The 26994-nt window shown below is 44.0% G+C and overlaps 2 protein-coding genes across 4 annotated transcripts in view; one reads left to right on the top strand and one right to left on the bottom strand.

Moving 5' to 3' along the window:
- Nucleotides 1-29: 29 nt before the first annotated feature.
- LOC116230900 (calpain-2 catalytic subunit) lies at nucleotides 30-21837 on the top strand. Its single transcript, XM_031596332.2, has 21 exons — nucleotides 30-487; nucleotides 601-670; nucleotides 5596-5714; nucleotides 5966-6099; nucleotides 6929-7097; nucleotides 8558-8641; nucleotides 9586-9671; nucleotides 10332-10406; nucleotides 10577-10737; nucleotides 11161-11330; nucleotides 11967-11978; nucleotides 13604-13815; nucleotides 14429-14465; nucleotides 15281-15346; nucleotides 15590-15647; nucleotides 17206-17270; nucleotides 18375-18443; nucleotides 19068-19146; nucleotides 19620-19736; nucleotides 20077-20135; nucleotides 20699-21837. Exons 1-21 carry the CDS (start codon nucleotides 251-253, stop codon nucleotides 20720-20722), a joined length of 2103 nt encoding a protein of 700 aa, XP_031452192.1. The 5' UTR covers nucleotides 30-250; the 3' UTR covers nucleotides 20723-21837.
- A 377-nt stretch (nucleotides 21838-22214) lies between these two features.
- The window catches only part of TP53BP2 (tumor protein p53 binding protein 2), a 40652-nt gene continuing 35872 nt past the window's right edge, over nucleotides 22215-26994 (bottom strand). For all 3 annotated transcript variants that reach the window (XM_031596319.2, XM_090134999.1, XM_090134998.1), the window contains 3 exons: nucleotides 26674-26840; nucleotides 25355-25554; nucleotides 22215-22998 (listed from right to left, as the gene is read on the bottom strand). In XM_031596319.2, the coding sequence (XP_031452179.2) occupies nucleotides 22957-22998; nucleotides 25355-25554; nucleotides 26674-26840 (409 nt within the window). In that variant the 3' untranslated portion in view covers nucleotides 22215-22956. The remainder of the gene's footprint in view (nucleotides 22999-25354; nucleotides 25555-26673; nucleotides 26841-26994) is intronic.

Here is a 26994-nt window from a genome sequence, read left to right as displayed (position 1 = left end):
CGCTGAGAGATGTAGATCCAGGCGGGGATTCCTCTTGCTGAAAGCGCTTTAAGCTCAGAAAACGTCCGTTTCCTTGCGGAGGACGAACACCCGCGGCAATGCGCGAGCTCGGCGGGAAGGAAGCGCGCTTCCCTTCACCCCCACGAGGGATTTTTTGGTTGGGATCGGGTTTGACGTTTCCCTCCCACGACTCGCGGGGTGCGGCACGCCCGGGGCGGCCCCGTGACGGGAGAGGCGTGGCGGCGGGGCGATGGCGGGGATGGCGGCGGCGCTGGCGAAGGAGCGGGCGGCGGCGGCGGGCGCGGGGCGGCACGGGCAGGCCGTGCCCTACCTGGGGCAGGACTTTGGGGCGCTGCGGCGGGAGTGCCTGCAGGGCGGCCGCCTCTTCAACGACCCCTCTTTCCCCGCCGGCCCCGCCGCTCTCGGGTACCGGGAGCTGGGGCCCAACTCCTACAAAACGAAGGGCGTCGTCTGGTGTAGACCTACGGTAGGTGCCCAGCTCGGGCTGCCCGAGATGCGCGGTGCCATCCATCCCCGCCTTTGTCCTTCTCTCGGCTCCGTCCTTCTCCTCGCGTAACGCCGGGCTCGTCTTGTTGCCAGGAGCTGTGTTCCTGTCCGCGGTTCATCGCCGGCGGAGCCACGCGCACCGACATCTGCCAAGGAGCCCTGGGTAAGCGGGGCGGCGGTCGCAGCTTTCCGCTCCCAGCGCTGCGCCCTGTGCGTTCGCGTTGGGCTCTACCCTGCCGTGCCCACCGTGCCGGATAGGAGCAGGGAGGATGCAGGCAGGTTTTCCGTTCCCTGATTGCTGCCCGCCTGCTCAACCTGACTCACGGTTGCCGTTAGCAGCACGGCAGTGCACAAAAGACGTGCAGGTTTTGGAGCGGGTCCAGAGGAGGGCTGTGAGGATGCTCAGAGGGCTGGAGCACCGTTGCCATAGCCGACAGTCAGATGTTCTCCTGAGGTTATGTGGTACCACCAAAGGAATTGAGTCACTATGCCTTTCCCTCCTGAAACAGTATTTGAATAAGAGGCTGTAAGTGCTCGTGTTTGTTTTCAGCATGACTAACTGCTGCTGTGACTGGCCTCGCTATCTTCTTACCAATCTGTGCAGAGGGAGTTATCTTCTCTGTCACTCACTGATGAACTAATTCGATGCTATGGGTTCTTCCTCCGTAGCCATTGAGTTACTAAGACCCTGCTTTGAATCTATGTTCTTTCGCACAGGTGTTCTATGCAAATGCTTTTAATTTTGCCTCTGCCTCCTCCAACACTCACCTTTGCACTGAGAGATTTACCTAAGCTTCTATTTACTTGAATTTCACTTGTTGACACTGATGTCACATCATGTTTTGGAATGTTCCAAAGGACGCTGTTCTAGAAGACATCAGGTGCTCTTGGAAACCTGTATTTTATATTATTATAATGTTGTTTGTCCATAGAAAACTTTAGTGGTCTATTTATCACCCAAAAAGCTTGATCAGAAAGCAACAGACTTGTGCCCATGCAGAGTTTTACAGCAGGTGCTAACCCATTTGGAGCATCTTACAGTTGGTATCCAAAGCACATGCATCTGTCACTGCTGGCTTCTTGGCATGGATCGCCAGCACAGAAAAGCTCATAAGGTTCTCAGGACAACAAAGTTCTTCCCTTTTGGCTTTGGGTTAGCCATTATTCTGCTTTATCATTGTTATTTAGAAGCTTTTTAGGACAAGTATTTGGAATCAGTTTTGCAGTATCAGGTCTGCAGTTAATTATGGGGTTTGGCCCAGAACTGCAGCAAATGGGATGTGGTGACTCATTGTAGCAGAACCAAAGCAAATGCAGAGGAAGCTTATTCACCCTTAACCACATTCTTTGGAGGGATGTCACCATGGTATCACAACACTGAGGTGTATAGGGCACAATATCTTTTATCTGCTGTTTAATCACAGATGTATCCTCCTTGAATGCAGATGTGTGGAAAAATAATAAAGTGAGTAGGATGAATGTAGAAAATGAGATGCATGGTTTTCCCACGCTGAAAACCACTCTACTGTGAGTGAGTGACACTGCCTCTTGTCTCCAACCAGAAAATTTCCAGGGATCCCACGTTATTAATACGAATATCTCAGCCACTGACATAGTTACTAATCTATAGTTATGATTGCTTTAATATACTGATGCTTTTGAGATTGGCTGAATGTACTTTTTTCCTTTGACCCCACACTGCTACATGAGCTGCCCTCCTGTTGTACACTAAGCTTTGCCTTGCTTAGCTGTCCAGAATGACCTATTTTAGACCAAGTATCTTGTGGCTACTTGTGCTTGCCTCGTTGTAACTTTTTTTGTTTGTTTTGTTGTTGTAGTATTGTTGTTTATTGTTGGAGATAAGGTAAATACACAGATGAATCAGAAGTAAAACAGCAAGAGCAGCACACAGGAAGCAAGATGCCAAAAAAAAAAAAAAAAAAAAAACCAGAAAAAAAAAAACAAAACAAAAAAACCCTACTTCTTGTTAATATAAATAAACTCAGCCTGATAATATCCTCTTTTCTGATAACTTTGTTCTGTCTATTGCATTGTGCATTTGCAATGATTAGCCCAACATGGCTGTCAGCCCTTTCAGATACACCCCATACAGAACCTCTAGCTCAACAGCTATACAGAAGGACCAGTTTTATCATTAAGGATATTTGGTAAGGACCTTCTTCAGGCTTGCTTAGTGCAGGCTAAAATTCCATGTACACTCAAAGGCTTTGAAATATCAGGTCTGCTTTTAGTGATGTCAGTTTGGAAAGGCAGAGCTTAAGTCCTGGCTGCTGGGCACTTCTATGTGTGGAAACCAAGGGGTGGTGAGCTTTTGTATATATGCTCTATCTGCCCTTTAATGCCAAGGGTCAATATTATGATTGTCTGACTCTTAAGTTTTCATTAGAAACTGCTCTACAGAGAGGCTTTACATTAAAGCCTTCTGTTTCCTTTTCTTCTGTCTGCCTTCATGGTACAGCTAGGAGGTAAAGGAAAGCCTTCTTTAATTCTGCTAAGAGTTTAGAAGTTCTCCATGACTTCTCTGACGTTAGTAACACTGGTGTCAAACACTCTGGGGATCCCCTGGAGTCACTGAGTGCATGGCTGAGCAAAGCTCTGCAGTGTGTGCTCAGGTGGGTGCTGCAGGTTGAGCAACTGGGAGGGGAAACACCCCTTCAGCTGACTGTGAGCAGGGGCTATGCTGTCCAGGAGCTGTGTGGTTTCACCCAGCTGTGCCCCACAGCCAATACAGTGTGCTGAGCAGGCTGAGTTGCTGTTTTTCTGAGTTTATTTGATTTATTCTGGATGAGAGCATGCAGCTGCCTGGCCAAAGGAAGGTGTCCCAGCAGTGTGGGTGAACATCCTCTGAGCTAGCTTTAATCCAGCTGCTGTCAGTCTGAGATGTCAGACTTGCTTTGTGCACAAGCCTTGCAGGGAAGGGGATGTGTGTCAGTGCTGCTCAGACAGGAAGGCTGTGGGCAGCCCAGCAGGGATGGAAAGGGAAGGGTGGCTGCTGTGTGGGACAGCAAGCTTCCTGCATATCTCTGCCACCATGACCAGCACTGCAGTTTCTGAGAGACGATCTTTGTTTTACTGTGTTGGTGTAGTTGACATGCTGGTTATAAAGTTTGGAAATGGAAGCTCAGATACGGACAGATCACATGTACAGTCCTACTGATAAACTTTAATCCAGCCTTTTGACTCTGTAACTGATGACAGGTTATTTGGCCTGCGTGCTGAGATCTGATAACCCACTAGTCTGTGATTTTTTTACATGTCTCGTGCCTGATCCTAGTGTTAAGGGTGCTTTGAAATTGTCTATTTGTTAGAAATTAAATGTTACACTGAAGTTTGCTAACTGTTCCCAGGTATGAATGATCTTTAAAACACCCAGACTGTAGCTACTTCAGTGGCATGTTGCTGCAGTGGACTGCTGTCCAATGCACGTGTGTATTTACATCCATCCTCATCTCCCACTGACCAGAATGTCTCTGGTATCTGATGTTTCTACTGCCAAATACTTAATAACCTGCCTCTCTGTTCCTGCAACCTCATTTAACTCCATAAATCACAGAATCGCAGGGCTTGGAAGGGACCTCAATAGATCACTGAGTCCAATTGCCAGCCTACAGTATGTCACACAGGTTCAGACAGGTCTTGAATATCTCCATGGAAGGAGACTCCACAACCTCTCTGGGCAGCCTTTTCCAGCGCTCCATCATCCTTACTGTGAAGAAGAAACGGAGAGATTTTTTTGCCTGTGTTAGTGAATTTTTGTGATGCTTTGTGATGTTGCGCAGTGAGTGCCAGTGAGAGAGAAACAAGGAGGAGGAGGAGACAATGAGTTCTTAATTCCATGGTGGGAATGTACTGATTCATTTTGGCCACACATGGGCCCCAATTAAAGTGGTAGGCCTCTGATTTGCTAGCAGCTGATGTGTGTTTCTTAAGCCTGCCATCCAATGCATGCTGCAGGACAGTGCTGGGGGATCTGATGCATAATGCCATCATTTCTGTGCTCACAAAACAGTGTAGCAACAGCAGCTCTGATTATGTAGTTTAGTGGACATGGTGGTGATGGGTGACACTACATGATCCTAGTGGTCTTTGCCAACCTTACTGACTCTGTGATTCTCCTAAGGAGGAGTTCTGAAATGCCATTTCTTCCTAAGGGTTGCAGAAGTCAGGGGGTCACTGGGTCCTTATGTCTGTAACCACGTTGTTAAGGTGCTTAGCTGGAAGGTGACCACTCTGTTAAAACAACATTTGTTTCTGAAAATAAATGCAACAGTTGCAGTCTCCTGCTTGGAGAGGGATGGTGTGGAAAAGTACTGTCCAAACAGCCTGGACCCAGCCTGGCTCAGTGTGTGTTGGCTCCATCTCAGGAAGAGTGAAGAGGTGTGTAGGTCTGAGAAACAGTGCCTGCCTTCAGGTCTTTCCTGCCTCTCTGCTGACCAGTGTCAGACTGGATATTGCACAGGACAAAGAGGCCTCTAACAAGCCTCCAGAGGTGTATAAGGTCAAAGGAGCTCCTGTTCAGCAGGAGATTGCAAGGGAACTCTAGCAGGAACTCAGCCGTAGGTTAGGTGTCTGGGTGGCAAGCATCACTGAAATGTAGAGGAGGGAAAAGAAAGCAGCCTATTCTTGAGAAAGCACAAGCCTTTTGAGGAGAAATTGCACCTCAGGAAACCTATGTGCTCTTTCACTTTTCCCCATGCTGTTTCCTAACTTTTGCTATATACTCAATTGAATATTAATTTCTTTTTCAAATAGTCCCAGCATGGGTGATAATTATTGCTTTTACTTTTTTTTTTTTTTTTTTTTTAATCTTGGGAAAACACATCTGCTTGGAAATGGCATATGTTTGTATATATACATTTGATGTGTCCTAAAGGTAAAGTGATGAGTGGGATCATCTCATCATGGCTGAGGTGATTCATTTCTGAGCCATGAGCCATCACCTCAGCAGGCACAGTGATCCCCATGCTGGTTATGATGTACAGTCCCTATTCAGTACAAAAGTTAAAGAATAACTTTGAGTAATTAATGCTGTTTTTTTGTTTGTTTGTTTATTTGTTTTTTTTACAGGGGACTGCTGGCTCTTGGCAGCTATTGCCTCCCTCACTCTGAATGAAGAAATTCTGGCCCGTGTTGTTCCCAGAGACCAGAGCTTCCAAGATGAATATGCAGGAATCTTCCACTTCCAGGTATGTGGAAATCTGGCTCTCGCCTCCTCCCGAGTGCTGTTTGCCAGGAGCCTATGTGGTTGGTCACGTCTACATGAGAAATGTCTCTTGGAACATCTTGGGGGACATCAAAAAAACAGGCATCAAAACCCAAGGAGAGTGATGGTGATGGAGGGAAGAAGGCCAATGACCAAAGAGCCAGGAGCAGGGGTTCTCTTTGCTCTTTGTTGGTGGACATGGGCCGATGATGAGGTATTTGCATTCTCTTCCAGTTCTGGCAGTACGGAGAGTGGGTGGACGTTGTGGTGGACGACCGGCTGCCCACCAAGAATGGGGAGCTGCTCTTCGTGCACTCAGCAGAGGGCAGCGAGTTCTGGAGCGCGCTGCTGGAGAAGGCCTACGCCAAGTGAGTACAGGTCTGGGTGGCCACCTGGGGCAAGAGAAGCTGCTTGTTCTCACTTCCTACTTCTATTTCCCCATAGCATCCACCACAGTGCGGATACTACACATTAAAATGTCAGTCTCATTATCACAGCGGCTGCTTTAGGGAAGCTGTGCTGACAGGTGCTACTGACAGCAGCCAAAAGTACTGTCTTTGCTGCTAGCCAAGGAAAACATCCCCTGGCAAGCCTGTTCTTCGAGTGTCATCTCCTGTTACTGGGGTCTGGGAGCTCCATTTCATATGCTCCGAGCACCTGTGAGGGTTTTCAGCTGCACTGCTGGTATGCAAAGCATGCCAGTCCACCTGCCCAGATCTGTCTTCAGGGTGAAGATGCTTGAAGGTGAATTTCCAGTCTGGGAGGGGGTCAGGGAGGAATTCTGCCATATAGCATTACAATTTTTAAATTGACTCAAAAAACAGAACTATTTTAGAGCAGCCGAAAATCAATCCCATGATTGTTCAGGGGAGTGAACAAGTATGTTGTTGGTTCTTGTTTTTTGAGAGTTTTGGGTTGGTTTTGTTTGTTTGTTTGTTTGAATAACATCCCGTTTTATTTATTTATTTATTTTTTCATTAATATGACTGAACTTGCAAATGATCACATTTGGCCTTACTCTAAAGAGGTATAAGAAGGAAAGCTGAAGGAAGGAGTTTGCCTTTGTAGCTGCCATGGTGCTGTTGAAAGCAGAAGCACTGTGACAGTTTGCACAACCGAGTGCCAGTTTCCAAGAGAAGAGGAGAATAGGGAACCTGCTGGTTGTGTCATTATCACAGGGTGTGTGCTTTCATGTAGGCTGAATGGATCATACGAGGCTCTCTCTGGTGGCACCACCACTGAAGGCTTTGAGGATTTCACCGGTGGGATTGCAGAGTGGTATGAGCTGCAGAAGGCACCACCCAACCTCTTCAAAATCATTCAGAAAGCGCTGCAGAAAGGCTCGCTCCTTGGCTGCTCCATTGATGTGAGTTGGTTCTTACTGCTGGGTGCTTGGCTCTCACTCTGCATGCGGGCATATGGGAGGTGGACCTGTGCTCCAACTGCAGGAGGTGCACAGAGGATGCTTCCATCTGCCTCTTGAAGATCAGTTCTCTGCTCTTCCTTCTGCCTGGAGAATTTGACCCGGGAGCATGACACAGCAATAGAGGATAGGTTGAAACATAGATCTAATTAGTTCATGCGTTAAAGCTCTTTGCCTTAGTTGTTTTTCTTCCTTAAGACCCAGGAGTTGGACTTGATGATTCTCGTGAGTCCCTTCTAACTCAGGATATTCTATGAAAATTTCTGCTGTTTCGTAGGCTCATGCTGAAGAATCATATGGGTAACTCATTAGGGATCCCAGTGTACATCTTTGTTCTTCAGAAAGTCTGTGGCTTGGCAGCAGATTGCCATAAGCTAAGTGTCTTTGGGCAGAGAGCTGCTGCTAATGGTTCCTCCACTGTGTGCTCAGTCATAGCAGCCTCCATCCTGTTTGTTGTACAGGTTGTACCCAAAGGTTCCAAAAAAGAAAACCGAAGCCAAAGCAACTGGGATACATTGTCCAATCAGGGAAGCTGTTGTTGGTCATTTTAAAGGCTTTATCAGAAAACACATTGCCAAAACCTAAATCTGTGCTATAAAAAAATGAGGAGCTTTTTGTCTGTGACTACAGCAATTCAGCATTGCTTTTGGCCTCATTGAAATGAATCTGAGTATCATTACTACGATAACCAACATATTCCCAAAGGAGATTAGATCTTAGTTGTGTCTAAAGAGAAGGTAAATTGTTGACAAGAACTGTATTCATAATTTAAACTCAAGTGTTTCCTCCCATTTTTTTTTGTTTTAAATCCCAGTCACAAGAGAGGGAAGTTTCACAGCAGGAAAAATACTTTGTTAATGTTAACGTGCAACTCTACAGCACTTTCCAGTCATGTTCTAGTCTGCATTTAGATAAGAATCTGATATCTGGATTTTTGCTCCAGAACGATTCAAACCTCATGTTGGGGGTGGGGGAAAGTAAATGTATTCCTTTGTTGGTGAGTGCTTTATGCACTGTAAAGTAATTATTAGTGAGTTTGGTCTTTGAAAAATCCTGTAAACTCTTTTATTCTTGTCTGTCAGAGAAAGAGGGGAATAGAGGTTAAGCATTTTAATGCTCTGTAGTAAAAATAGGGCATGAAGTGGCAGCAGGAATTCTGTCTGCTTGATCCCACCCCCTTCTTCTTTTTCTTTATTTTTTTTTCTCTAAGCTTCAAGTATGCTTGTTTGAAGATCACATACCTTCTGAAAAGGAGGAAGGAGAGTGACAAACCTGTTTAATGGAGGTTGAAGAAGCTTTAAATCAGGATGTCAAGCAGCTACTTTCTTGCGAGGAGCGATTTTCTTTGCGGTGCTCATAGGTCAGACTAGTCAAGTGTTGTAATAGTTTCTTTGCTCCTACAGATCACCAGTGCAGCTGAGACAGAGGCAGTCACGTCGCAGAAGCTGGTGAAGGGACACGCGTACTCTGTCACTGGGGCAGAGGAGGTAGGTGCTGTGCCCCAACACAGGGACAAATGCAGCCAGCCCCATGCATGCTCCTCCCTGAGCTGCGGCAGCAACAGATTGGTCTTCATAGCCAAAAATGCTTCAGTCTCTGCAGAACCAGTTTTTGAGTCACTTCTGTGTGAAGAAATAGCGAGTTAATCTTTGTGTTTTGGGTAAACACAAGCTTGAGTTCTTGGGAAAGCTCTGTGCAGAGGGCACACTATCCTCTGGGGGATAACACCTTAAGTGCACAGGAAGATGTGTGAGACAGCCAGGCAAAAAAAATATTATTATGTATTAATGAACAGCAATCAGCACCTGCCAGCAGAGCACCGTGTGTGAGAGTCAGGTGCCCAGCCAAGAGTAGGTGATCAACAGATTAAGGTGAGCAAAACCAAAAGGAAGCAGACAGGTCATGGCGTCCTTCACGTGTGTAAAGGACATTTGGTCACTCCAGTAGTTATTTTTGAAGTGTGTCTAAAATGGCAGAGTGAAGTGTGATGAGTCCCCAGCCACAGGCAGGTTGCAAGGAGGTGGGCAGTGCTCGCAGGCAGGTTGGGGTGCATGCATTTGGTCCTCCTGTCAGAGAAGAAGAATTGGTAGGGAATTTGACCTTAATTCACAAAAAGATAGGCAAGCTTCTCCTTTAGAGATGTTTGCAGGCTTTGTATGGAGAATTTGTTGTGGAGACCCATCCTTGGACGGACTCTGAAGCTCTGCCCTGCCTGCTCTCTGTTTGCTTGTCTATGGGCTCTAGTGATGCTGCAGCTCCTGTCTCCAGAACTGCATGTTCCTTGTAAACAGTGACTGTTCTCACTGGATCTCATAGAGCTTCATTTGTCTCAGGCTCTGTGTGCACAGCAATGGGCAGATTAAAAAAAAATGGAGGAGAGCACAGAGCTGAGTCCTTGGGTGACTTTCCATTGTTCTTCTGATCCCACCAGGTGAACTTCCGTGGAAGTATCCAGAAGCTCATCAGAATCCGAAATCCCTGGGGGGAAGTGGAGTGGACTGGGAAATGGAATGATAAGTGAGTCAATGGCTTGCATGTTGCCTATAGGTGTTGACTGCAGGGAAGTACTTGTGTTCCTGTTGTCCTCTGTCTTCTCCCTACCTCCAGCTTCACTTTTAGTCATGTCTGGATGTGATGTTCACACTGAGCTGGTTAAAAGAGGCATCCCACTACTTTGTCTCCCATGCTGCAGTGTCCTCCATACAAACACCTGCTTTTGAGCTAGATGGAGTGATTTGTTTTGCGATTCCTGCAAATCTTTTTGTTGTTTGTGCTTTTTTTAACAGCCCAGATTCAGTGGTGAGCTTCTGAAAACCTACTTTATATAAGGGCTATAAAAATGCATTTCTGTTGTTAGCAACGAAAGCTGGAGTTTATGTACTGCTGTGGGTGAACAGTATTTACTCTGGGTCTTCCTGCTCTGTTTCTGTCAAGGCATCAGTATTTTGTGAAAATAAAACTCCTGCCTTGCATTTTAAGAGGCCAGGTACCTAATGTCCCAGTGTCCCTGTATTTCCATTCTGCTGTTGTTTGAGAGCCCTAGAGCTGCTGTCAGGTGGGTGTCATGGGGAGTTGCAATTGTGTGAGAAGGCTGTGAGAAAACTGAGTCATTGTGCCAGACCAGCTACATCGAGATTCAATTTTTTAAACCGCAGTTAATGTGGGTTTGTCTTTCAGCTGCTCAAACTGGAATGGTGTTGACCCAGAGGTGCGGGAGCGGCTGACGAGGAGACATGAGGATGGGGAGTTTTGGTAAGAGAATGAGCCTTTTTCCCACACAAAGTACCCTCTCCCACCACACTCTCCAAGATGAGTGAGTAAATTCACCCCAAATCCCAGTGCTAAGTTGCTGAGTAGAGGGAGGACAAGGTGGCTGTCTGGAAACACTGTCCATCTTAAAGAGATGGCATTGCCTCCCCCAGGATGGCCTTCAACGACTTCCTGAGGCACTACTCCCGCCTGGAAATCTGCAATCTGACTCCGGACACTCTGGCAAGTGACAGGTACAAGAAGTGGAGCCTGCTGAAGCTGGATGGGAACTGGAGGCGAGGAGCTACTGCAGGGGGCTGCAGGAATTACCCAAGTAAGAGTGTGCTCATCTGCTTGTTGCTCTGGGAGCTTCAGTCTCCAGATAGATATTCTGCAGTGTAAAGGACTGGGTTGAAGCCATAACCCCAGTGACACAGTGGTGAGAAACCTTTCGGAGTCTGGTGTAATGTTGACTTTGATGTTGGCTTTGGTCAGTCCTGCTTGCCTAACGCACCCTTGTCCTTGATGTTCACTGGTCTGGGGTGGCTTATGACATGCTGGAAGTATCAGGGAATGATATCCAGAAAATGCAAGTGCATGAAAGACACAGCTCCATAATGAGGGTCTACTTGTGGTTGTGAGGCTGGAAGGGAAGCATTGGTTGTGGCTTAACTTGGAAGTCAGGGCTGTGTCTGTCCTAGCTGGCATGTGTTTATCAAAGAAGTCTCTGAGCGGTTTTCATAAATCCGCTTTGCAGACACTTTCTGGACGAATCCACAGTATTTAATTAAGCTGGAGGAAGAAGATGAGGATCCTGATGATCCTGAGGGGGGCTGCACATTTCTCATTGGCCTGATTCAGAAGCATCGGAGGAAGCAGAGGAAGATGGGAGAGGACATGCATACCATTGGCTTTGCAATTTATGAGGCAAGTAAGATGCATGGAAGGAAAAGTCACTCACTCTTTTAACCCAGCAAAGTTCTCAGTTCCTTCTGTGTTCTACCTGAGCAAAGTTGGGCTTCCAACCCAAACTCACCAGGGCTGAATCAGATACCATTAGCCTGAGGGAAAATTCCATTTAGGCGTTAAGAAAATTGTCCTCCACCAAAACAGTGGTCAAACAACAACATGTGCAACTGCTTGTTTTCTCAGTACCCCAGATTTGTAAAAGGTTTGTCAAAGAATCTGGTACCTGTAGGCAAATAAGTAGTAAAACCATAGAATCACAAAAGATCCTGTGTTGGAAGGGACACACAACGATTCATCAAGTCCAACTCCTGGCTCCATGCAGCACCACCCAAAATCCAAACCCTATGTCTAAGAGTGGTGTCCAAATGCCCCTCGAACTCCAGCAGCTCAGAGCTGTGCCCACTGCCCTGGGCAGCCTGTGCCATGCTCACTGCCCTCTGGGGCAGAACCTTTCGCTAAACCCCACCTGACCATCACCTGATGCAGCCCCACACTGCAGAAAGCTGCAAAGACAGGGACTCAGTTCAGGACTGTGAATGCAGCCAGTGAGCAGCACTGCAGTACACACAACTAACTGTCCTTTTCTCCCTGCAGGTGCCTCCAGAGGTACGTAGCATGCAGTGGTGTCGAAGGGTTCAAGGTGCAGCTCTGAGGCTGATGTCTGTGGGCAAAAACAGTTGAGAGGATCCTCCTTCCCTGAAGGACCATATGGGCTATGCAGAGTCTGAAGTTAGTGGCCGTTTATTCTGAGGTGGGCTTGAGCCTGTGTTGCATTTTCAAAATGTCCTGGGTTCGTATGAGAGCTCGCAGTACAGCAGAAACTCATGAGAGCAGCTCCTTCGTGGCTGTTCTCCCAGCACAGACTCACACCTGCCCCTGGTCTGCACAGAGGTCATGCCTGAGCAATTAATGTTCCACAGAGGTTTCATTCTCATTCCCCTGGGCATCCTCTTTTTTCTTCTCTCGGATTCTAGCTGCAGGCAATTAACAGCATGCCCCAGAGGTCAGAGCAGGGCGTGCAGTGGGGTGTGATGGCTGAGCAATGCAAGGCAGGGCTGCAGGCCCCTCTGGGACAAATGAGGTGGAGCAAAGTTCCAGGGAGACCTCAGCCATGACTTGCTGCACCTGACAGGGTGCACTCAGATCCCTGAGGCACAGGAACAGCATGCAGCATAGGTGGCTGCTATGTAAAACATGTTTTTACCAGGAAAGAAGTGGAGTTACCAGTTCATTTAATTTCTTAACTGCCTTCTGACTGCTTTAGCAACATTCTGTTACTCCTCGGCTCATACCCTAGTGGTCTAAAATCTAAAATCTATTCTGCGTACCAGAAGACTCAAACTACAGTCTGTTGACTTTCCCACCATAGCTGCAGCAGGTCTGACGGGTTTCGCATTCTTAAAAATCCGGACAGAGGGGAAGTGGGGGTTTCTAAGCAGAGCATATTCCTGGTCTGCTTCTGGATCTGAAATAGCTTGTCTTTAAAACCCTGCCCAGAAGAGTTTGGTCTGGAAGATGTCACCACTCAAATACACTTCTGTAACGTGCAGTGTTAATTTTATTCTCAGAGCCCTGCAGAATTGGGCTCCCTGCTGCAGGGTGGCCTGGGGGAGCAGAGCTGCAGTGCCCTGGTGGCAGTAGTCTTGGGGTCGAGCATCAGCTGCAATACATCTGGCCTTCAAATAAAATCAGGAATGAAAGAATTTCATAGAAATATAGAATGGGTTGGACTAGAAGGGACATAAAAGACCATCCAGTTCCAATCTCCTGCCATTGACACCTCTCATCAGCTCAGGCTGCCCAGGGCCCCATCCAGCCTGGCCTTGAGCACCTCCAGGGATGGGGCACCACAGCTTCTCTGAGCAGCTGTGCCAGGGCCTCACTGTCCTCATTGTGAAAGATTTCCTCCTAAAATGTAACCTGAATCTCTCCTCTTTCAGTTTCTCCCTTGTCCTGTCACTATCAAACTATATTGGTCTCCAAAAAGAGTTGTCAGATTTCTTCACAATCTGCTAAACATAAGCATTACTTGGATGCTGTAGTGAGATGGTCTGCAACACAGGAGTACTGTGGTGTGAGACACCACTCCCTTTCACTTTTCTCTTTCACTTTGGTGGAACGTACATTTTTCTCTTCACACCTAGCTAATTGCCATCTCTGTTGTGTTTGTAGCTAAAAAGAACAAATACATGCAAATGATGGGTTTTCTCTGTTTTCTTGCTTTCCATAAGTTTTCTGGCCAGACGAATATTCATCTGAGCAAAAATTTTTTCCTGACTAACAAAGCAAGAGAAAAATCCAACACCTTCATCAACCTCCGGGAAGTGCTGAACCGGTTCAAGCTCCCTGCGGGGGAATACATCGTTGTGCCCTCTACCTTTGAACCCAACTTGAATGGAGACTTCTGCCTCCGAGTCTTCTCGGAGAAAAACGCAAACTCAGCGTACGTAGCGTTGTGCTACAGATTATTTACTAGGAATGGGATGGTTTGTTACGATTATTATTTATTTTATAGCAATTTCTGTCTGGATAGATGCTTTTAGTCTTTGGAATGTAGCCAGCTGGGTCCCACATCCGAGGCTGATCCGTGGAAACAAAAAAGCCACAGAAAGACATGCTTTGCATTGGTGGTGAGCACACTGACTACGAGAAATAGCCCACACCTCTGAAATCGTGCTGGGAAGAAAACAAGACAATTGTTCAGCCAGCTGCTGTCTTTAATAACACTGAGCTGGGTTTTAGTAGAGCTGGCTCAAAGCACATGGCTGGCTGCAAATGTGGCATGTCCTATACAGCACATGGGATGGGGCCTTGGGAAGGGAGATCTTCCACAGCAACTTACCTCCTTCACTGCAAGCACAAGCCTTTCTCTCCTTGCGTATTTTCTATACCAGTGAGAATACTGGGATGTCAGTGTGTCTGAGGTTCACACCACCTACCTCTCAGCTTTGAACATGTGTTGTTATTACTGTAATTTAAAGAATTAGGATCTTAAAGTAATTGAATCAGAAAAGTGACTTATTTTGTTTTTAATATCAATTTCCTTATCTTTCTAGGGTTATAGATGATGAAATAGAGGCCAATTTTGAAGAGGTATGTTTTAAATATTTTAAATTGAGATAATTTTGTCATAAATAAATGGGGTTGGACTGTCTTGCTCCCTGTGCAATCCAGGCAGATGGCATTTTTCTGCTGGCATTAGCAAGAACTTATCCCACTTTGGAAAAAGATTTTTGGATATGCATAATTGAATGTCCAGATAAGTAAGCAGAAACATCAAAAGCAGCAACGGAAACAAATGTTGTGTCTTTTCTGAGGTGGGGAACTTGGGCTCTCCAGGTGCCCAGGATCAGGTGCTGCCTGCAGGGATAACTGAAGCCATAGGAAATTCCCTTTGCTGTCCAGGAATCCGGGAGCACAAGCCTTTAGGTGTACTTTTTCATGGGATGTTGTTTCCATGAGTAGGAAGTGGCTCACCATAGGTTTTGTGTTGTAAGGGCTGAGAACGTTTCACCTAGTAATGTGTCTCTGCATGACTATGGGATTTTTTTCCAAGATGAGAACTTATATTTTGCAGTCTTTTCTTAAAATGAGGACAGTTAGCCCAGCTGAGTAGCAGCAACAGCAAGGTTGTGAATTTGGTTGTGTCCTTTTTTGATACAGATTTTGATAAAGAATATTCATTTTTTTTAGTGAAAACCATTGCAGAAGCTCTTAATCCTTCAGTGTTCGCAACAACATTCTAAGGATCCCCTAAATCTAAAAATGATCAAAATCAAAGCAAACACTACAACTACCTACAACTTTGCCATTTAAATTGTACTTTAATGAGGCAAGGAAGCACATTAAGTCCTTCTCAGGCAGAAAAGTTCTCCTTTTCATATTCTGTTTCTCTCTCTCTCTTCTAGACTGAGATCAGTGAAGATGACATTGAGCCTAACTTCAAAAAGCTTTTTGGGCAGCTGGCAGGAAGCGTGAGTATTTCATCGTTATGTCTTACTGGGGGCACGGGTAAGTGTGCAAGAGGAACAGCTCCCAGTCACTGGTGCCAGTGGATCCAGACTGGCCAAATGGGCTTCATGGTGAGGGCAAACCCACATCAGGCAGAAACTCTGAGGGATGCTGATCTTGACCATCAATCCCAAAGGATTAGGAGGCTGCTTATGAGATGGTGCCTGTGTCTCCCAGTGAAGAACTTATTTTCCTCTTTTCTTCAGGATGCAGAGATCTCTGCCTTCGAGCTGCGCAGCATCCTGAATAAAATCTTGGCTAAGCGTAAGTACCTGCCCCCAGCAGTGCTCCCAGTGTGGCCGTGAGAGATCCTCTCTTCCCATGGCCAGGGCCTCAAGGAGCTGCAGAAACATGTGGGCTGTGCCCACGTATCTCAGGATGTGTGCTCTGGTGGGGTGTGTTTGCATGCCTGCTGCATACAGGTGCCTTTTATTCCAGTGTCTGGTATAGGGAACTGACTGCCAGGAAGGTGGGCTAACTTAGTGACGGGACTTGGTAGCACAGGTTGGTGGTTGGACCTGAGGATCTTGAAGGTCTTTTCCAATCTAAATGGTTCTGTGGTTCTGCAATTTGCGCTTGCTAGTTATCAGGGGAGGGTATTGCTGGTACACGGTATTGAACCATGCAGGATTCGAACCTGACACAAAACACTGCGCTGAGTGATCCTGGTTGGGGGACCAGGAAATCACATTCATGTCCCAAGTGAAAAGTAGTTTAAATGAGTAATTTGTTCTCAAAGAAATTTGTCTCTGCAAGAAAACTGATTTCTTACCTGAAAGATTTTGCATCTGGGAACAGTTTCTGCTAGAGAGAACCTGTTGAGACCATGACTGAACAACTGGTGCCTCTGCAGTTTCAGTACTGTTAGCAGCTCCAAATCCTATCACTTGCCTGGTGGCAGAGCCAAGAGTCAGAGCTTTACAACAGCAGCCCAACTTCAGACCGGGTTTTCTGTAAAGTCATTCAGAGCTTGGCTAAGGATTATTTTCTTTTACATGGAGCAGTGTTTGAGTCTGGAGAAGAAATTCTCTTTAATTTCCAAAGTGAAATCTTAGCTAGAAAGCCAGGGCTGTGCTACATGCATCAATGGTGTATTACTGGTTACCAAGCTTGATTTAATGAATGAGGCTACTCAGCACTGACCTCCTCAGATCAAAGTCCATGTTGTCCATTGTCTTTGTAACCAGACAAGTTCAGGAAGGCTTTATCTCTGTCTCTTGTTTCTGCAGCATACCTACAAACCAGACTAACTGGGCTGTTTGCTTGAGGAAATATCACAGCCAACTTTCACACTAAAGTCTCTCTGTCAGGAAAAAGAGGGCTGTTTATTAGCATCCATTTGTCTTCAGCTGAAGCACAGCTTCAGTGCTACGTCCCCCTCTTGTACAAAACCAGAACCATCTCTAAGGACTAGCTTACCTTAGAAGGAGTACCAATGCAACTGCTAGATCCCAAAGGCTTAGGATGCTGTTCGTAATTCCCAGAGCAGCAGGCAGGCATTCCCTACTAGCTGCTGCGCTGGTTTGGCCCAGACCATGGCAGCCATACAGTAGAACACCTCATTGTAAGGGCAGATGTGAAGGAGACACCACATTGCCCCTGAGTAACTAACTTGCTACAGACAAGGCAAAGTGCTAAGCACAAATTATGGAGAAACAAAAAATATACCAAAATGAAAAGGTCATCTTGCCAGTTGCAAAGCCCCTGAAGAGACATGCAGTTTAAGGGTAGAGGTGGATACACTGGTTACTCCTAGACAATAGAGGAAGGTCCTTTGGTACAGCATACAAATATAATTCCATCTCTTGTTCTTTCTTTACAGGCCAAGATATTAAATCTGATGGCTTTAGCATCGAGACATGCAAAATAATGGTTGACCTGCTAGATGTATCCTTTAAGGCTGCTATTTTTCTGCCTGAAGTAGGTGAGCTGCTGCCTTTGCAATGCCTCCTGAGGCAGATAAGCTATTTTTGCCTTGGTCCCCCCAGATAAAAGCTGCAGTTCTTGCTTTGGCCACTGACCATGGCACGCACATTCTCTCAGGCAGTGGGGAAACTCCATTTCCAGACAGGGCCATCTGCTTTGAAGTCTTGCATATTATGGTGAGGTTTGCTGGGAACAGGCAGCTTTCAGCAGGGTGTGGATAGCCTTGGCTGGTAGTTTAGATGCACACAGCTGGCTGTACTTACACACTCTGTTATCTGGCTGGTGTTGGGAAAGGCACAGTAAAGCCATAAGGATTTAATAAACAGGAAACAAAGCAAGCAAATAAGAAGAGCCAGAGGCTATGCTGATTTTTTTTAGGAGTTTCTACATTCAAGAATAAGCACAGAAGTGTAGGATGAAGGACTTGGGTCTAAGAATATTTACATCCAGCTTCTCTGTTCAGTGGGAGTTGAACAGTGTACTCAGAAGTAAATGAAAAATTACCAAACAAAATGATTATCTGCTAAGATTTTGTGTTAGCAGTCAGTACAGACTACTTAGTGGTTTGGGGGAGGGAAGCAGTAAACAACCAGGATTTTTTTGTTAGCTGTCTGTGTAAGAGTTCTCTAAATAGTAGGCTTGATTGTCTTTTCCTGTTTACCTGTTTATAACCTAGACTTACAAACTCCTGTAACTGCAGGTGTAGAACCAACTATGGAGAGCAAAATGGCATCACCTGTGCTGCTTTATACATCTATTGAAAAGACAGAATTACTAAAGGAGGAGTGAGAAGGGGTTGTGAACTGATCACAGTTTAAATGAATCAGTCACCATTGATTTAGAAAGACAAGAAGCCTTGGAGAACAGTTTGTGCATTCAATCGAATGCTTAAACAAACCCAAAAGAAACAAACAGAAATATAAGCTCTAGAGAAGACTTGCATCCTTTTCTTAATACTTAAAAAAAAAATCCAATTAAGTCACAAGCATTCATGTTAATTAGCCCAGCACAGAGAGGGAAAACCCTTTTTCTGACTTGCAAAGAAATTACCTTGACTCCAACAAGAATGATGGGAGTGGAAAACTGGGGCTGAAGGAGTTCCACACACTCTGGACAAAGATTCAGAAATATCAGGTAAGACAACTTTTGGGGGAGAACATACAGTAAAACATGGATTGTTTTGCCTCATACAATATATAGCTATCAGAAAGTTTAACTGTAAGTTTTTGCATGCAGTTCCTTTACTATCACTGCAAATTCCATTTTATTGAAATCAGTAAACGTTTTCTAGTCTGAAGGAGATGAGGCCTCTTTCCTACTGGTGCTCCTCTGAGTTTCAGAGGATCAGGGCAGACTGGAAAGGGAAACCCAAGAGCAGCAGCTAAATATATGCACTAGGCCAAGTTACTTAACACCCATGTCAGTCCTAATTGAAGCTGGTCAATTGCCTAGCAAACTCAGAGCACAACCAAAACTCCCCTAGAGTTCTACAGAACATGAAGTAGCCAGAAAACAATCTGGTTGGCTTGGAGTGTTTTGCTTGGAAGTCCTATGCTATCTGTCCTATGCTGGGTGGCAGCCATACATCCCAGAGCTGTGACACCATTGGGAAGGTGCACGATGTGTCTCCTGCAACTGTGTCCTCAGTCCCAAGGTTTTGCCCTCAGCATCCACAGCTTCTCTTCATCCTTTCGACTGAAGCCAAAAAAGCACTCTGAACTGCTGACAAGTTTTGACTTAGCATTTTGTGTCCTGCAGAAAATTTACAGGGAAATCGATGTGGATCGATCTGGAACTATGAATTCATATGAGATGAGAAGAGCACTGGAAGCTGCAGGTATTTGTTTTTTCAGTATTATAGCATGGCCAAGTTGAGGTGGCAGATGCTCACTGCACTCCAGCACATGATTTCTAAGCTGAAAAATCTCATTCACCCACACCTGAAAGACTTCCATTTAGTCTAGATTCTTCACCAGGGATACTGTGGCCTAGAGAAGGGAGGTAGCTTGACAAAGATGTGATGCTCAAGATAGCATTATAAGAGTCAGTTTGCTAATGAAATGTGGGAGCATGCATCATAGGAAAAACACATGATACTGTCAAGAGCTTAAATAACTCCAAATGAGGAGGGCATGGTGGGAGCTTTTCCAAAATTGAATAGATACTCTTTAAAATTTGACAATTTAACCAAAAGTAGAACTTTAACTTTCTGGCACTGTCAATAGTTTTTTTTTAATGCTTTTGTTGTTTGTTTTCTGTTTTTTTTTTTTCTTTTTTTTTCCTCCTCCAATCCTCAACATCATATTACAGGGTTCAAGTTGAACAGCCAGTTACATCAAATCATTGTGGCTCGGTTTGCTGACGAAAACCTCATCATTGACTTCGATAATTTTGTCCGGTGCTTGATTCGGCTGGAAACCTTGTTTAGTGAGTACAGGTTTAAAAATCAAACTCTGTTGTTTTGCCTTTTCACTATGAGGCTACTAGATGCTGAAAGCTGTTTTAAATTAACATTTGCCCATATTACAGACAGAACTATTACAAAAAGTCTCTTTTTCTGCCTATTTGGCAAGCAGTTCTTGTACACTGGCTTGCAGATACAAGATGTCTGTCCTTAGTGGGATGATTTCACAGTGGCACTTTTTAGCTTGGGGTGAAGTCTGTTGGTCTGTGGTCATAAACTCCTCTCTGAACTGAATGATGGAGAAGAAATCTTTCCAGTTGGTACCTATATTCATTTTTCTCCATCACCTCTCTCATTCCACAGAAATGTTTAGAAAACTGGATACTGAGAAAACTGGAACAATAGAATTGAACCTCATTAATGTAAGTTCAGCCAGCTCTAAAAGATTCTTTTCTTATTTGGGAGGTGGATGAAGTTAATAGCAAAGAGTGTCCTGCTCTATTCTGCCTTGTTATGGCTGAGTATCTATTCTCATGTGTTAGATTTAAGCTGTACCTATAGCCAGTCCCAAATAAGATGCAATATTTTAACCAGAAGCCACCATTTACTGGAATTAATTTTAGTTGAAACTTGTGTAGGTCTCTTCCCTGCCCTTTCTGTCAATAACAGGGTAAAATGTAGGCATGAGAGTACTCTCAGGATGGACTATAAATGCTTTCTTCACCACTGTGTGTGTCCTGTAGAGAGCTAGGAGAAAACTAACCTGCTATTGAAGTTCAGGTAACAATTTATATCTGGACCAAAATGAGGAATGCATGTATCATTCTGTAATTCCTCTACAATAAGTGAGATAGATTTAAATCATTCAGGTTATCTCTTAAAATTATTTCTGTAATAATATTTACACTCCTCATAGTAGAAGTAGAAACATGCATACTTGCTCTGGGTATTTTTCATTAAACTTCAGGCCATTTTTCTCTCACAGTGGCTCCTCTTCACTGTCATCTGAACTACTGCCATCAGCCCAAGATGCTTCAAAAAGGTGAAGATCAGATGAAGATAAACAGCATACAAAGCAAAACATACATATGTACTAAACTACACGTGCCTTAACTTACAAATGGGAACTTTGCACATGCTTACAAGGAGAAAAGAGCTAATTCCATGGCAGAAGAATCTGCAACCTTGTTTAATACGTTTAATAGTCTTTATATAATCCCATGTACCCTCTGTACAGCTTTATTACTGTATAAATCCTCAGTGCAACTTCTGAAAATATTTCTTTACTAATATCTTCCTATGTAATGTGGGAAGAAAGATCATTATGCTTGAATAAGGGCTTTTATAATAGCAGCACCACAAAGTCCCGCATATCTGAAAGGGGATGGTATTTGAACACCTCATAACACAGGCGTTCAGGTAAGACCTGGGGCCCTGCATGTTTTCTGTTAAGCTTCATCTTATTCATTCAGGTTAAATATTTTTTGAAGGACTTGAATAGCAAGTAACACATTTAAACAAACTGAAGGCAAGTCTGTGTCCTGACCATTGATATCCCTGGAGCGGGAAAGGCTGTCAGCAACTCAGTCCTCACCAGATAAAGCACATGCTCTCAGGTCTTGGGCATCTTTTTTTTTATCTTCCTTTGAAATACAAGTATTTAAATAAAAAGATAACAGTGGAAATAAGGTTTGCAAGATCCTTATTGTTTCTGAAGACGAGCAACATTTCTTTGGGAGGAGAGTCTTGCAGAATATATGCAGAGCTTCAGTTGTCCAAAACAGAACCAGTTGCCTCTTAATATGGAAAAAAAACCCCACATTTTGGAGCTGATCAGGCACTAACAGACATTGAATGTACATCTCCTAATGCAGTACTAGACAGCCTGACACTTTAAAAGATTAATGCTTGAAAAACTTTGTTTTCAAGAAAGATGATCACTCCTATATATACCTCATACCTGACCTATTAAAACAGTGAGGCTGTAAACACGAGCAGAATTCTCACTACAGCTGACACAACTTCGTCCTCTTGAGAATTTGTATCCTTTTTACACTTTCTTTTACTTCGGGAAACCTTTTGAGAAAGAAGCAAGAACTTATCCTGTAGGAAAGCACAAGCCTGAAGGTGAGGCAGAGGTACATCAAATTCCTTACCTTTGAGGAAATATTTGATACTTTCTACTAAGTAACTGATTACCAAATGATTATTCCTGAACTGACAGCTATAAACAATATTTCCACTGGAAATTTGTATTTGGAAAATACACTGCTCAATTTTTTTTTCTTAAACGTATCCCTCAGAAGCTAAGGTTAACACAGGTTATATGCAACTACCAGTTAAGGCTTAAATAAAGAAAGATAATGCTTAATTAATTGGTGGAGGGGGGTAAAGACAGAGTAATTGAATGTGACCATAACGTAGAACAGCAGTGTGTCATATCGGCAACATTTTCAGATGGTCTAATAGAAGCTGTACAGGAAAGCACCCAGAGATAAAACTTAAGAGGACACAAAAGTTTAATGGTATCACAGTCAAGTAAAAACAAGTAAGTTGTCAAGGACTACAGAAAGTTTCTACATTTAGTTTTAAAAGTAAAAAAGGCAATAAATACATGAGACTCTTTGTAAAAAGAGGAATCTAAAACTACATTGTCTGTTATAACACATAATATTTTGAATACATAGAATTCCTAAGATGCTACAGCATTTTAGAAGTTATTGCTTACTGGATTGGTCACATGTTTTCCACTGCTCAGATGCACTTCAATTTCACTTCTTCAGCAAATGTTCTGTTTCCAATGATAAGCATTTGGGTGCTGTGCACGTACTTCTCTAATTCCTCCCATCTGGAAAAAGCCTCAGGACAAAGCTGGTTGTCTGTCTCATGATGACTCCTTCAATGGTAAACTGAAAAGGTTCTTGTACTTAACGCAGAAAAGCGTGAAAGTCTTTTCTGCCATGCTTGGAGAAATCAGAGTGGGTACCTCAACATTTGGCTTGCTTAGGCCACAGGCAGAATAACTGTTTGCTTGCAAGCATTATTTCAGCTTGTAGAATGCCCTCCTCTATTTGCTAACGTATCAATCCTTCATTTGTTTTCAAAGCACATTCTTCATCGTTTCAAATTACATGGTCATTGAAATAAGTCTCATGATACTGGAACCCACACAGAATGATTTTTTTTTCTTTGCAAGTCATCCACGATTAGCAAGTTCTTCAAGAATCTGGCATCCCTGCTACTTCATGCCAAGCTTCTTTGTCTAGGCTTAATCCTTGGGTACAGCTGAGGGTAAAACAGAAATGGGATTTAAATTTCAGTGCTTAGAAAAGTTACTTTTTTTTTTAAATCTCTCTTTGGTAATACAATTCTAATATAATCCTAAGTAGGAAAAGCATACTTACAGAAAACACTCAGAGCACTAACAAAAGTAAATTCAGCATCCTTGGGCAAGCTTAAAAATTACTAACCTTGTCAGCACAAAAGGAAGGCATTGAAAAGCACAGACCAGCTCTGCCCAGGTAGGTGGGCTAGGAGCACTGTATGGTTCTGTGTGGTTCAAAAGTCAAGAGACTTTTGTGCTCAGTGAGTTATTGGATTTTTTTTGCCTGTTTTATAAAGGGAAATAGAGAAGTACTGAAGTGTTTTGTTTTCAGTCTCTTTATGCACATCAGCCTTTACAGATCTACAACTTTGGGTCATCTGGAAACATCTGGCTGCATAAGGACCACAGAAATGTAAAAGCCACACATTGATTAGCAGATAGTGAGTAGCCACTGAAATTCACCCAGTTGCCTGGCTATTAATTAGTATCTGCCACCTCACAGACCTTCATCTATTGCCATTCACCTGTTCTGAGTACACAGATGGAGGTACAAAGATACCTCAGCCTCAGTTATAGCATAATGATGGATGTGACATGACTTGATGCAGTACACAGAAGAGTTGAGTTTTTGGGAAGCTCTTAGACCTCACTTGAAAAGGGCTTTGGAGCAACTCCTACTGTGCAAAGCATGGCTACTGATGTACAGAAATAGAAGGATGCATCTTCCATGCTCTAAGCTATAACATGCCTACATTACATACTGCTGTTTTTCAGGTAAAGTTCTTAAAGATACTCTTCCACATTCAGGGGAGACACTAGCTTTCTTCTTACTCTTAACTGAGCACGAAGCTCAATAAGCTAATTATTAATAGAAGACCAGCAAATTCACCCAAAAGATTTGTCTCAGCCTGATAACTGTGATTTCACTGCAGCAGAGATGAAGCCGGTCTTCAAAAGATTTTGTTTGGTATTAAGCAGTCAGTATTTTGACGGTATCATCCTATTTGCATTCAGTTTTAGAGCTGTTGCACAGCTTAGCAAGCTACTGAATCACTAAGAACGACAGGATACTGAGGCAGATTAATTCATCCTTGCTTTTCTTCTGTGCACCCAACTGCAAAAGGATGAAGAAGCTGTGATAAAAGTACAACTTAATATAGTGAACTACCAAACATTTTTATCTAGGCTTAACAGCTTAGCCTGGATTTCAGCTGCAATATTAGGAGTCCAGGAATTGTTTTTTGAGAGCAACAAAAAGAATACTCAGGTGGCAATACTAGAACAATTGAACAGGGTAGTTATTGCAAAGGTTCTGTTGGGACTGTGCTGTGTAAAGAAGGAGGAGTGGTCCCTAGACTGAGTTGTACTACCTTGTACTTTTCATGCTTCTCATTACAGAAGCACAGATGTTCCTCTATTTTTGGACACCTCTGCTCAAGACTGTGCCCAGTTCACCATGTGGCAGGAAAAAAAAGAGACTTCATTGTGCAGGGCTGAGGCTACTCTCAGTTTAGAGATGTTTACATTTGGAGAGGAAAAACTGAGCAGAAATTTTCTTTTACGCAGTGCTTTACATTACCTTGTGGGTATGTGTGACCTGAAAGTGATACAGAAATGAAAACTAATTTTGCATTCGATAAAGTAGCTCTGCAAAGTCTAGCAGCTTAGGAATATACACACTATCTGCATGAGGAAGGAAGATCAGCCTCTTTCAAGCATCATACATTAATCAGCTAAAATTCACAGCAGTTAATCTTTAGCATCAGCTGAAGCTCTTATCTCCTGCAGCAGGGATGCTGGATGTGTAGATAAAAGCTTAACAGAATTTTTAATGTATCCATCTCCTGCAGTTTTCTAGCAAGCAGAGTATGGTGAAATAGCTGAAAATATCCATTATTTGCAAACAACTGTTTCTGTTTTAAAAAAAAAGAGGTAGCAGAGAAAGGGATGAATCATTCTTAATCCAAGTGCCTGTTCTGCAGGTCTATTGTGCCTACCCACATACCACTTCCGAAAAGAGGGGAAGCCCTGTTCACATACTTTCTCCTATTAGATAATGAGACAAGGTTAGTATTACAATCTGACATGTATAGCAGGGTGGCGATGTGTGTTCTGTGTACCCATTAATATCATCTAGTGGGTATCTAAACAAAGGGTGCAACTTCACTTTCCTATGGAATAAATGGAGAACTTCAACTCCTGCCCTTACACTTTTTAAACCACACGTAACTTAGATGTGTGAGAAGAACGTTGTGAATATTTCACATAATGTTTTGGTTTTTTTTAAACTGACCCCAAAAAATAATGAGGACTCACCCCAAGCAGATTGCGGGGAACGTAGCCTTCCTTGTCATTCAGCCGTGCCCACCACCACTCAATCTCATCTTCATCCTCCCGGCGCAGGATTGTCATGCAGTCTCCTTCTTTCATTGAGAGCTCATCATCATTCTGAGCCTCATAATCCCACAGTCCATAAATCACTCCTTTGTTCATTATTCCCATTTTCTCCTGGACTCCTGCAATATGAAAAATATACAGCAGCTCAATATAAAAGACACCAAAAAAAGACAGTTGGAAAGACTGCCGTGCAGCAATCCAAGAAAAATATCTTAATGCCTATCAATCACACATAGCTCCTTGTTGTCACCAGCCTGCCAAAAGTCAGCCAGGAAACAGGCAGTATTGCAAAGTTAACCTTTGCACACAGCAGACAGATTTTCTCCTTATATCACGTTCAGAGAACATGAGGAACAGGAAAGGAACACGAGTAGAACACTGGTTGATAAGAGGTAAGATTTTCACATTGATGTACACATTTTCCATACATAAGTGACGAGCAAGAATCCCGTTTGTACTCTTAATTAATCAGTCATCCCCTTCCTGTCATGGGGAGACAGCTACACCTGCTTATGCTGACTACTGCTTTCATCTTACTGTCTGGGTACCATTTTCTACCTGTGTCACTTTGTTTTTGGCCTTTAAAACAAGCCTCCTTTTATACCTATGCCTGGAACACCTGCTTGCTTTTAGTTAAGTCTTCAACCACTTCAGTATCTGTTGGAGGGACAACACAGCAAGGCATAAGCAATGCAGGAAGTTCCTGAAATACACGGAAGATAACTTCCTTCTCCAGGCAATAGGGAAGCTGTCAAGGAGAGGACCTCACCAACAAGGTGGGGGCCGTTAGGAAATGTGAAGCTCAAGGGCAGCTTTGGGCCTCTTTGGAGGTCTGCTTGGTAGAGTTCCATAACATAAATCCCTGGAGGGAAGAGCCCATGAAAGCTGGTTATTATTTAAGAATCATCTTCTGCAAGCTCAGGAGCAATGCATCCCAACAAAGAAAGCCAGGTGAAAACATCAGGAGGTCTGCATGGATAACAAAGGACAAACTCAAACACTAGGAGGAAGCCTGTGGAGGGTGGAAGCCTGAGGGAATACAGAGAAACTGCGCAAGCAGATAGAGATCAGGTAAGGAAAAATAAATCCCAGACAACTAAATCTGGCTAAAGACATCAAGGGCAACCAGAAAAGCTTCTGTAAATACATCAGGAATGAAAGGAGGACTAGGGAAAATGTGAACACTCTCAGGAAGGAAACAGGAGACCTGGTTACCCAGGATGGTTGTCATCACCTACCGTATAAGAACTGGGAACACTGTGTGTAGCCTTCCTCCATTTCCTCACACTTGTCTGCAGCTGTCTGCATGTCGCTGTAGGTCATAGCAAATACAGCTGCGCCTGACTCCACCAGGAACTTGCACACCTGCACATTATTGCAAGATGCTGCACAGTGCAATGGGGTCCTGTAAGCCAAGAAGATGAGAAAATTATTGTTCATAGCAGTGCTTACAGGCTCCTTGAGTAAATAACCTTCATGTATTACTGCCAGCAATCAGTACTATATATCACTGAGGACTTCCTACCCGAAGCACTTAACTCAGGGTGGCAAGAACAACT

Source organism: Phasianus colchicus, chromosome 2 (assembly GCF_987193195.1).
Source record: "Phasianus colchicus chromosome 2, bPhaCol1.hap1.1, whole genome shotgun sequence".
Taxonomy (NCBI): domain Eukaryota; kingdom Metazoa; phylum Chordata; class Aves; order Galliformes; family Phasianidae; genus Phasianus; species Phasianus colchicus.
The sequence above is the reverse complement of the archived record's forward strand: the minus strand, read 5'-3'. Positions and strand labels throughout refer to the sequence as shown.

Bases quoted from the DNA above. Each gene is read 5' to 3' on its own strand.
- LOC116230900 (XM_031596332.2), top strand. From the start codon at position 251: ATGGCGGGGATGGCGGCGGCGCTGGCGAAGGAGCGGGCGGCGGCGGCG. The intron at 8,642-9,585 runs GTAGGTGCTGTG...TGATCCCACCAG, and splicing joins CTGTCACTGGGGCAGAGGAG to GTGAACTTCCGTGGAAGTAT. The intron at 19,737-20,076 runs GTGAGTACAGGT...CTCATTCCACAG, and splicing joins TCGGCTGGAAACCTTGTTTA to AAATGTTTAGAAAACTGGAT.